This window comes from Diabrotica virgifera, chromosome 5, assembly GCF_917563875.1.
Source record: "Diabrotica virgifera virgifera chromosome 5, PGI_DIABVI_V3a".
Taxonomy (NCBI): domain Eukaryota; kingdom Metazoa; phylum Arthropoda; class Insecta; order Coleoptera; family Chrysomelidae; genus Diabrotica; species Diabrotica virgifera.
In genome coordinates, this window is record NC_065447.1 from 3,712,124 (window position 1) to 3,724,504 (window position 12,381).

Sequence of the window (12,381 nt, forward strand, 5' to 3'; positions counted from 1 at the left end):
TTTACTTTCATACTTTTTATGTTGCACAGTAAAATATTCGTTGTCGAAGTAATCCAAAACAGGCGTATGTTCGTGGAATGGCCCATATGAGTGTAATGTAGATGTATAGAAACTTACATAGAAATTCGAATACTTTGTATTGTAAGGATTAAAATATTTTATTTTTGCATAAAAATGGCGCGTCATATGAAAAAATGGGAAGATAGATTTTTTGTCACAAATTGAACGAGGAATTTAAAAATGACTGTTAACTTGAAATATGTCAGTGGCGTACTATCTTTTTTTCTTTAAAAAGTTCAGACCATTACCTGTATGCGCGCCAATGATGAATATAAAATTCTTAATTGTATGTGAAAAAATGAACAATAACTACTTCTTAAAACCTGCCAAATTTTATTACAATGTTGCCAGTAGTTTCGGCAAAATCGTAAAATTTTGTGTTCTTCAACCCTGTATCTTGAAAATGGATGACATTACAAAAATTTTTTATTAGGCAAACCCCAATTATTTTTCAGTTTTTTACCTATCCTAGTGACGGTGTTACCTTTTTTAAACACGCTGTATAAAATTGTATCAAAAAGCGAAGAAATGCGGTTTTTTATTTATAAAAGTACGTTTCACCAATATTAAAAATCTGAAAAAATTCAGGGTGAAACATTATGCAAAAATACACGTTATAAATTTTTTTCCTGAGAACAAATGTCTTAGTTATTTTTTTATACTTATTTAAAATTTTAAAATCGTCCTAAAATTTGAATTTCCCGTCAAAAATAAAAAAAAAATTCGGACAGAACTTTTTTATTTACAGTTTTTCTCTAGTTTTCAATGCGGCTGAGATAAAAAATAAAAACATAAAAAGCCTAAAGAATTAGGCTCTAGGTGAGTGACGTGACCACCTAAGGGGCTAAAAATTTCAGAAAGTGAGTTTCTCTATATGTGCCAAACGTTGACCTATAGGGTAGGTGGGGGCAAATGTACGCATTTTCTATATTTTCATCTCTAGTGAATCTCCTAATGCTTGAATTGGCACAGAGTATAGATGAAAGTGAAATTGATACATTTTGTAATCATATTAGGCAAATGGAAATTCTTCATTATTTTTGTAGTGTTGATAACTTTTTGAAAAAAAAATGTAAATGCGTACCTTTGCCCCACCCAATGGGGCAAAAGTACGCACATGCGTACTTTTGCCGATTTGAGACATTTTGCAATTGAGACAAAATTAGCTGATAGAATATCAAGCTCAACTTGATATTCACTTTGAAGATTGACTTGAAACATGCATTTGCCAAGAATAGAATAGAATAGAATAGAATACTTTATTGGTATAGCTTTACAGCTGCCATCATAAAGATGGATATACACGTCAGATATACAACACAATATAGTCACAGACACATAATCAAATACCTATACATACACTTAAATTTTAGATTTAACATAATGTACATTGATAAATATGAAAATTATTAATATTAGACAGAACTCATAACAGCAATCTAGTTGCTAAGTATTCTTCTACACTGTAGAATGCATGTTTACATAGTATACTTTTCACAATTCTTTTGAATTTCACCGGATGCAAAGATCTAACTTCATTTGGAAGATGATTATATAGCCTGACCCCCACATAATCTGTGGACTTCTCAAATTTGGATAGTTTGTGACCAACAGTAACAAACTGATTGGCATTCCTAGTTGAGTATGCATGTAAATCAGAATTTCTCTTGAATGAATGTAAATTATGCTTAATATACAATATGGATTTCAAGATATATATGGAAGGCAACGGTAAGATATTGTTATTAATGAAAACTTGCTTACAAGTATGCCCAAAAGGAATATTGAAGATAAGTCTAATAATTCTCTTCTGTTTAATAAACACTGTGTCTGATTTTGTGGAATTACCCCATAACGTAACATTATAAGTAAGGTGACAATAAACCAAAGAATAATATACATTAATGAGAGTTTTAATACTGAGTGTTCTCTTCAACTGTACTAAAGCATAGAATGAACAATTTAGTTTCTTATTAACATATTCAACGTGAACATCCCAACTCATAAACTGGTCCAAGAATACACCTAAAAATTTTATGTTTGGAATATTTACAATTTCAGGAATAGACACAACTGGCATATTTCGTTTGCATCTAAAATGTATATACGATGTTTTATCAATATTCAGTTGTAGCAAGTTTTGTGTACACCATGTTTGGAATAATCTGATAACCCTTGACACTCTATTTTGAAGCTCTACGTATGTATGTGCTGATACAATCACAGATGAGTCATCTGCGTACATTACAATGTGGTCATGAGTAATATGATCGGGTAGGTCATTGACAAAAATAAGAAATAGCAGTGGTCCCAACACAGATCCCTGCGGCACTCCTACATCTACACTGAAGATGTCTGACCTTTCCTTGTTTAATTCAACATAGAATTTCCTCTCCAGAAGATATGAGTTCAATAAATTTAACATGTTACCTCTTATTCCGTGGACATACAATTTGTTAAGGACAAATTCAAATTTAAGACTGTCGAATGCTCTGGAAAGATCAAAGAAGATACCCACTACAAGAAGACCATCATCAAGGTGCCTATAGACAGATTCCATAAATACTTCAGTAGCCCCCTCTGTTGATCTTCCGGATCGAAAGCCATGCTGTTCTGAACACAGTGCATTATTTTTGTCCAAAAACTGTATGATCCTAGTGTAGTAAGCTCGTTCAAAAATTTTTGAAATTACATTTAACAAAGAAATAGGTCTATAATTATCAATACAAGTGTGATCGGATTTTTTATATACTGGAACAATTTTACTTAATTTTAGGTTTTCAGGAAATTCACCTGTGTTGTATACTAGGTTAATTAAATATGCCAGCGGTTCTGATATAACATCCTTGATGTGTTTGATCATTCTTGTGTTTAATTCATCATTTCCAAAAGAATGTTTATTTTTAAGACCACAAATAATATCAAGAACCTCATCAGATGTTACTGGAAAATAAACAAAACTGTCTATAGTCCACCTATGTGATAAAGTACAGTTTTGAGGGTTATTGTCAAGCCTATTTTTTAGTGCATTATTTCTGTCATTGAAATGGCATGCAAAATATTGAGCTAAATTTTTATCATCAGATATTAGTTTGTCTTCAATTTTGAGTTTAATTTTATTAGTACAAGTATACCTCACTAGAGCAAAGGTACGCACTGCGAACGTTTGCCCCATTCCAACGTTAGCAGTGCGTACCTTTGCCCCATTTGTGTGAGTACTTTTGCCCCATCCGGCAACCAATAATATATCTAACCTCAATATGAAACTATGCACATATGAACTTCAAACTGTCATGTAGAAGAAGACTTCTAACAATAAACTTTCAACATGCCTAACCAATAATAATCTGAGTTTGAAAGATTAAGAATTAGAATCAATCAATTTTTAAGAAAAATTAGATCAAGAGGTACAAAAATAATTTTTACCTCATTTTTGTTGTTGTGTTCGCCCTGATTGCGCCAAAGTTTCTCATCCAATGCTACTGAGTAGTACGAACATATGCCACAAGATGTTGTCGCCAACATATAAGAAGTTACTGAAAAATGTAAGTGCGTACCTTTGCCCCGTGCGTACTTTTACCCCCACCTACCCTATGCAATTCGTATCGAGTTGGGGGCACTTTTCATCATCTTACCCAGCTAGGCCCTTTACAATATTGAGCTACACTTTTTAGTTTTGACAAAAAACTTTTAATATCCTCTGTAGGTTCTTGACTTATGTTGTAAAATTTATACCTTTCAGCAATAACTAACCTCTTTGGACTATAATGTTCAGACCGAACGCTTTTTAACTTTTCAAAAATGTTTTTGAACTTGATAGTTCTGGTGCAAATAAGTCTTTTAAAACACTGTAAACTTCTCCACCAATTAAAGTAATCAATAATGGAACTTCCTTGTCTTTCTCCACTACATTACATAAAAACAACTACTCAAGTCTCTCCACGTAAGATGTGATATCACTTTTAGCAGGATCGAAATGCTCGATGGCCCCAATTAACATTTTTTGACTTTTGTGTAGATTCTTTCTGTGGCTCTTTGCCTAATATGTTGTGTATTTAATAAGGCACAGAGTGACAAACGTAATTATAAAACAGATACAAACAATTACATTTTAGCAATAGCCGTGTAGACTTCGCAAGCTACCTTGTAACATGAACATAACCTCACTGACACACCGTAGTGTCTCCAATTCCGATGTCGGGTTAATATACAAAATAATAAACAAAATCAAAGAAGATGTTGTATATGTCCACCTCCAACATCTCTACATAAAGTAACTCTCCTTGTCATTGATTCTATTACATTGTTTAAGATTGACGGAGTATTATTTAATTCTTCAATATGATTAGTTATTCTTTGTTTAAGATCTTCCAAATCCGCTACAGGAGTTTTAAAAATCAAATTTTTTAAATATGGCCACAGAAAGAAATCACAGGGAGTCAAATCACAGGATCGAGGGGGGAATATAATAGGTGTATTTAAACTAATGACCCTATTGTCGAAAAAGTCCATAATATAATTCAAATTTTGCAGCGTTGTATGAATTCGAGCTCCGTCTTGCTGAAAATATCCTTCTGTTAATTCATCATCCATCAACTGATTTATAAATGGAGTTAAAATTTCTTGACGGTATCTTTCAGCATTTAGAACCCCTTCAAAAAATATGGGTCCTACAATACGTCGCTTGCTTATAGCAGCCCAGACTCCAAGTTTCTGTGGATACAAAGGAGTTTCAACAAAATAATGTGGGTTATCTGCACTCCACATCCTCATATTTTGAGAATTTGTGTATCCAGAAAGGTGAAACCAACATTCGTCAGTAAAAAAAGTTTTGCTTAATACATCACCATTATTACTGAGATTGTCCAGATACCAATTACAGAAGCCTAGCCTTTGGGGATAGTCGTTAACGGCGAGTTCATGGAAAGCTTGTAAACGATACGGATAAAAATGCAAATCTTTCTTAAGAATACGCTGGCAAGTTCCATATGAGAGATCTGTCTGTTGACGTAAATGCCGAATTGATGTATGCGGTTGATCTACAATAACTGCTCTGACCAGTTCGACGTTTTCTTCAGTTCGCACTTTAGGCCTGCCTGCCCCTGGCTTGTGACTTACACTTCCCGTTTCTCTGTAAACTTTTACAACTTGACGAAGAGTTTTGCAAAACACGTTATAAGGAACTGCAACATTGGGAAATTCTTCACTAAATTCTGCAAAGGCGTCTCGGTTGGAGTAAACCCATTCTCCGTTAATTTTTTGACCATTTCTCAAATATATTTCGAGCATAGATCGCTTTTGTTCATGCGTGAAAACCATTTTTATTAATAATAATTTTGTGTAGAGTCTAGTAAAACTTGAAAGTCAAAGTTGACGTATGTACACTGACACTGACAAGTGTCTGTCAAAGTTGACATAAAATGGAAAGTTTATCCGAATTAAGAATCGACATGTACTGTATAGCTATCTCTGTCGTTCAGAGCCACCTTTGATCCCAATAATTTTGGATCACTCGTTATAATATGTTGCACGCTTCAAATATACAGAGAAAGCTTTGAAAACTATCTTTTTTACATTATTTTATGGATTTTGCTATTTTTTAATGTATGTAAAATACGAACGAATAAATATTTGTTGTTTGTTTTGATATTAATTGCAGTTAATTATTAGAAATTGTTTTGTGGCAATTGTCCTGATAGGCTACTGAGTAGATTTGGCAATAGAGTGAGAACGTTTAAATTTGCGTTTGCCAGATTGCACAGATGTTCCGCAGATATACATTTTATGACTTTCTTTTTATTATATTATATTTCTTTTTATTATTTTATTATTTGGAATGAATGTACCTGAATACTGAAATGCTTTTAGTTACTGAAAAGTGTTTACTTCGTCAGTACGTTATTTTTGTGTTCATTTTGTATTTTTTAAAATATTAAAATGCCTACAACTATCTAGCACGTGAAAGACTTTTGAACATAGCGCAAATGCGGGAAGAGCGATTCACTTTAGGGGAAATATTTAAAAATTTTTAGGATAATTTTAACGCATTAGTGTGGTACGCGATGCGGTTACTAATTAAAAATAACATTCTGTGCAATCTATGCAATAATTAGTAAGAACTTAATTAAGCGCAATTCCTTGTCGGACGGATACATATGGAAATGTAATGGATGTGGTCAGCGTACTTCAGTAAGAGATGGTTCGTTCTTCTCCAAAAGCCTGCTACCGTTGAAGAAAATGATAGTCATCATTTATGGCTTTGCAAATGACTTCCCACAAACCCAGATCAAGATTGAATCTGGGGTTGGAAGTCCCACTATTGTCGACTGGTGCAATTTCTGTCGAGAAGTGTGCACCAGATATTTGCAAGAGCACCCTGTGGAAATTGGAGGATTCGATGAAAATGGTCAACCCATTACGGTAGAAATTGATGAATCCTACTTCTTCCCCAGGAAGTACAATAGAGGTGCTTATAGGCCCGGACGCTGGATTTTTGGTGCTGTGGAGAGGAATAGTGGCAAATTATTCGTGATACCGGTGGCAGCAAAAAGCGAGGAAATACTATTGCCCATCATATCCAGGTATGTTATTGTTACAAATATATATCCAGGGAATAAAGTAATATTCTTTTTAGAATGATTTTACCGGGGTCAATAATTGTTTCCGATGGATGGAGGGCGTATACCAATATCGGTCGCTTAGAAGGAGGGGTGTATGAACACAGGGTTGTGATTCATTAGCAAAATTTTGTAGACCCTGATGATGATAGTGTTCATACACAGACCATTGAAAGTGTGTGGATGCGAGCAAAAAGAAGCTCCGCAGACAATGCGGAACTTCTAGAGATTTGTTCGAATCATATCTGGACGAATTTCAATGGAGAGAGCGGATAAAAAACAGGGACATATTCGTAGAGTTTTTAATTTGTCTACAAGAACAGTTCGTAGTTTAATTAAATTTAAGATTAGTTTAGTCAGTCGGTAGTAGAATTTTTAGTTTAGTTTAATTTAGTTTAGTTTGCTTTTTAGCAGAACAATTCATAGTTTAATTAAATTTAAAATCAGTTTATATAGTTTAGTTTACACTTTTTAATTAAGTTGTGTGTATGTATGTTTTTGTGTGTGTGTGTGTGTGTGTGTGAGAGAGAGAGAGAGAGAGAGAGAAAAAGAGTGAGAGAAGATGAAGAAGCAGGTCATTTAGCCACAGTTTTTAAAATTTTATTTATTAAAAGTGCTTACTAGGTACCTTTGAACCTGCTTAAATTTATTATACATTATCACATTTCACATTCTTTGTGATTTATTATTAATGTAATTACTTAGATCCAATTACATAATGTATAGGTTGAACGTTTAAAGAAACAGAACTTATTTTTTCCAACTTTTTTATAATGGTTTTGTAATGTAATATTACATGTGGTTCTAAATATTTTGACCAGTAAATTGATGTGTCTCTATTTCTTTTTTATATACAAATCATAATAAAATGCTTTTATACAAAGCAAAATACAATTCTTCAATTTTTAATATAACATTTTAAATAGAGTCTTCATTTCGAAAAACAGTAGGTACAAAGATTACCAATTAACGTTGACGAATAATCAAATAAATCACTATTCTACTAAATATTTGCACTTGGCACTGTGTATAATATATTATGTGACTTTTTAAGCTAACTTTATTACATATCTATAATTTGTAGATCTGTATATTTCTTTTAATTAATTATTAAATGTTCTGACAGTTTTATGTAAATTATTTATACTTATTACAAATAGCAATTTTTTTAATTTCTGCGTTTGTCGGTTTGATTAATAAAATTCTTTATTATCGCGATATTTGTCATTTCAAATAAGTACTTTAATTAATACTAATACACATTACATTATAATACACAACACTAAATTTACATTTGTTACCAGGTTGACGTTTTGTTATGGAATTATAATATTAAATATTTATACAAAAAAATATATACCTACCTTTTACCCATATAAATAGCTACCACTTCCATTTTAGACAAATTATATTTTTCCTATAATAGTACTGTGGACTTTCTGTATATCTGTATAATAGTACTGTATATCTGTATTTTCAGTTGCATATAGTCTGGAGCCTATATCACAGCTTTATTATTTCTGTGGACTTGTATATCTGTGTTTTCAGTTGCATATATTCTGGAGTCTCTTATTATCACAGCTTTTTAATATTCTTGTCTTAAATCAATGTTAGAGTTTTTTCGATTGCTATAAGTTCAACTGAAAAGATGCTATACTATTAGATAATCTGTAATTATTTTATTGGCGACTTTATTATTTATACAAATCTTATTTTTATATAGATAATAATAAATAAAGTATATAGTAAAATCTTAAAACAGCAGAATTTTACTTACTTTGCACTTTATTTTACAAATTTTATTTTCATATAGATTATAATAAACAAAAAATATATAGTAAAATCTTAAAGCAGCAGAATTTTACTTATTTTACACTTTTTAACTTTATTATTGATACTAAAATCTTGGTATTTCGAGATAATTAGAAAACATTAAAAATTAAAAAATTTTGTCGTTATTTTATCTACATATGTAGTTAATGTTTTACATTTATTGTCAATAAATAAATTAATAAAAACATATCACATGCTCTTTCCCAATTTATTCTAAGAACACATGGCAACACTGTTAGGCCTTCATTTCCTTGTATCTGTAGCTAACTTCTCAGACCCCGCAATTTAATGAAGCCCCACACTGTATATATTTATAATAATATGAAAAAGGAATACATACATAAGATGGATTATTTCGTGTAAACCAATCTCAGGCCCGGTCTTTTCACCTCCGAATAAATAGTTAACGGGAAGTTTATCTGACAGATAAAACAAGTAGCGTCTTTTCACTCTGGAATAAAGTTATCCGGCAGATAAATTGACGTTAAATATCAAATATTTAACTGCCGAATAAAGTACCGAATAAGAAGTTATCTGGAAGATAAACTTTGATTTTCGTATATTTCATGGTTTCTGATTGCCACGAAACTAAAAATATAACCTAAAATCTTGTAGGTCTGATTGAATTTATTGCAAAAGTAAAATTTTGTTCTTTCTAAAAATTCTCAATCACAAATTTTATGTTATTTTGTTTTTATACATACCTACCTACTGTAATTTTTTAAGCTGAGTTATTAGATAGGTATTAAATTAAAGATGGGTTATAATTTGAAAAAATTATAATAGTTATGTATTATTGTATACCTACTCAACTATTTATATATTCATTTACAAAGGAAAACAAGTTGTAAAAAATAAAATAGTTTTTTATCCCATCTTGCATAAGTATCTATCTTAAAGTTACCCACTAGAATAATCTGTGAAACATGAAATTGGTAAAAGTTTTACCTCTAGTTTTGTTAAAAAATTGTTTAGTTTTCTCATTTTTAAAATAATGATTTCTTTGAATTGCCAAATATTTTACGATTCCAAAATGAAAGGTATTGATATAGTAACTAGAATTAAGTATGCTCCAAAACAGTAGATACCTACCTTGAAAAAAAAGCTGCAGAGTTAAGTATCCAAAACATACTGGGTGTATCATGAAATTCTCAAAATTTTCAATAAATCTATAGAATATAGGAAGACTGATTTTATATTCTGACAATTTCGTAATACTCCCTGGATATGTTTTAAATAGGTACCTTCTTACTAATCGCTACCTACATTCTAATACCACTTATGAAGATTTTTAGGTGAAACGAGTTAGAGGTTGATTCTGAGTATACTCCCAAGTACGAGAAAACATTATTTCTCGTACTTGTGATTAGAATCATTCAGTAAAGTGTGCGCAATATACTCAGAATCAACCTCTAACTCGTTTCACCTAAAAATCCTCATACGTGGTATTGAATGTAGGTAGCGTAATATTTTTTGTGCCAAATATAAATAATTCTGTATTATTGCTGTTTAAATTCAGATCATAGCAATGGGTTGTTACTTGGAGATTCTGATTGTCCACTGATGAGTCCAGAAATACATATCGCCCTTTTTGTATATGGCAGAAAACAAAACAATTAAATTGATTCAATTGTCCTATCTTACACTGAAGCAATATATTTATAACATAGAGAGAGAAATGAAAATGAAGACAATTTTGAAAATGAATTGCTAAGTATAGACCAGGAATAAGCTAAATTATTGAATTTACTGAAGATGTTTGATAACCTTATAAAAATTTTTGTGTTAAGCTTGTCATGCACGGGGATCTATACTAAAATATATCTCATATCACTCACTATAGTAACGAGTGAGGCTGCATACATGGAACTATAATGTATATTATGGTTCCGTTTATGCAGGCTCACTCATTATTATAGTGAGCACTATGAGATGTAATATATCTATTATAGTATACCTCCTGGTCAGTAACATGCTTTATGGGGAAATAGAAGGATCAATAATATACATGTATCATTTTTTTATTCTTTATTTAATTGTCCTTTGTATAATTTAATTTTTAAATTTAATAAATCAATGAATTTTTGTGTCTCTCTTCTGCCCTTTCATTTTCTCTAGCACGCTTGTGTTGTACCTTTTCGTCCTCTTTTTCTATCTGAAGCAATTGAGGTATGTTTAGTATTAGCGTTGTTCTTTCTTGTAATACATTCTCTAGTTTATTATTGGTAGCTTACTTCTGGAACTAGCTTTTTTCTTTAAGAACGCAGGATTGAATCTTCTAGATGTTTGTCATATCTGTAACTAATTTTTTTATTTAGAAAAGTGAAAGGTATCTACATTACTAACAAATATTAAAATTAGGTTTTATTCTTGTTATTGGGATTCTTCAAGTTACCATGTAATGTAAATTATCCAATCTTTAAAAATATTGTGTTTTGATATACTTAGTTGGTTATTTCCCTAGTTTACTATTCAATATACCAGTTGGATGGATTATAAATGTGTAGCATTTTGACGATGATTGATATGTCCATCTAGCCTAATTTTTCAGGAGAGCATTTTGAAAGTTTGAATCATGTTTTGCCAACCCAAAAACGAAAAGTAATCAACATAAGAAATCAAGTAATATATCAAGTTCTGGCCTACCTAATACAGTAGAACCCCGATTATCCGTGCTCCTCGGGACCGAAGGTGGCACTGATAATTGAAAAGCACGGATAATCCGAACATGTATTTCATATTATGTATAATATGTACGTATACACATACATAATATGTATGTGTATACATAGATATTATTATGTACCTACTATAAAGAGATAACAGAAAAAAATAAATCTTTCATTATGAGTGTCTCTTTCGTCATATAGAGTCAAGTGATTTACGATGACGCTATTTTGATAAAACCTCAAAAATGCAACTTGAGTAATAGAAAGCCCACCCAGATAATCGGGGTTCTACTAAGTAAGTTAAAAGGGGACATAACTTTTATACAAAAGATATGTGGAACAAAGGGGTTTTTACCTTCATCATACACATACCAAACTCCACCATCTTGAAGAAATTTTACTAAATAGCATATCAAGCAAATAATCTCATTCTGGCTAAAATCGGACATAAAATCAAATTTTTGCCTTACCACTACAGAAATATAGTATTGAATTTAAATAAAAGTTTTCCCCACATTAACAAATTTTTACATCATTGAACAGTTAATAGATATTAATAATATAATATGTTAAAATTATTAATTATGTAAACAAAATTACCACTGCATCTGTTTCATTAGCTAGCTTGTCTTTATTTAAACTTGTCTTTGTCTTCTTTACATACAAATCAACAGTTTTCCACTAATTTAAAATTTATTTACCTCTTGTTCAAGTTCTCCAGTAAACTTTTTCACCATAATCAATGTTTTCTTTCTAAAACAATATTGTTTGATTAAAATATGGAAATGTATTTCTAAACCTTATGACTATGACTTTATACACTTCTTATTTTAAGTTGTAATTCTTTGATTTACTTACATTTCCTTCTTCCAAAATGGAAATAAAATCGAGAAAATCATCTTGGTCTTGATTATGTGAATCTAATTATGTTTATGTTAGGTTAAGTTAAAGCTGAAATTATAAAAATAAACACAAAAATCAGGTGTGTTCCGAATCCAAACTTACTTTTAAGCTTATCTACCGGATAACTAACTGGAACATAAATTGACGTGAAAAGACGGGTACATTTTATCTGGCGAATAAATATTTATCCTCCAGATAGCTAACTGCCAGATAAGAGCATATTTATTCGGAGGTGAAAAGACCGGGCCTCAGTGTCCCGGCCTGAAGGTAAAGAAGGCCATAGGAAACGATTTGACATC

General features: G+C 31.3%; 1 protein-coding gene and 1 long non-coding RNA gene across 3 annotated transcripts; one reads left to right on the forward strand and one right to left on the reverse strand.

Annotated features, from left to right (window-relative positions):
• The first annotated feature begins 6,091 nt into the window (after positions 1–6,091).
• Positions 6,092–8,444, forward strand: LOC126884557 (uncharacterized). The gene is made up of 2 exons (XM_050650517.1): positions 6,092–6,641; positions 6,695–8,444. The coding sequence occupies exons 1-2, from the start codon at positions 6,298–6,300 to the stop codon at positions 6,798–6,800; spliced, it is 450 nt and encodes a 149-aa protein (XP_050506474.1). The 5' UTR covers positions 6,092–6,297; the 3' UTR covers positions 6,801–8,444.
• Positions 8,445–10,521: 2,077 nt separating this feature from the next.
• On the reverse strand, positions 10,522–12,346 carry LOC114335059 (uncharacterized). 2 transcript variants are annotated; one of them, XR_007698187.1, is made up of 4 exons: positions 12,185–12,346; positions 12,038–12,130; positions 11,780–11,932; positions 10,522–10,811 (listed from the first exon to the last, which is right to left on the reverse strand). It is a non-coding gene; the product is annotated as an uncharacterized LOC114335059 (long non-coding RNA). The 2 variants fall into 2 exon arrangements; XR_007698186.1 differs by having other exon boundaries at positions 12,038–12,345.
• Positions 12,347–12,381: the final 35 nt, after the last annotated feature.

Coding starts and splice junctions, on each gene's coding strand:
- LOC126884557 (XM_050650517.1), top strand. CDS start 6,298: ATGATAGTCATCATTTATGGCTTTGCAAATGACTTCCCACAAACCCAG. Junction 6,642..6,694: donor CTATTGCCCATCATATCCAG/GTATGTTATTGT, acceptor TATTCTTTTTAG/AATGATTTTACCGGGGTCAA.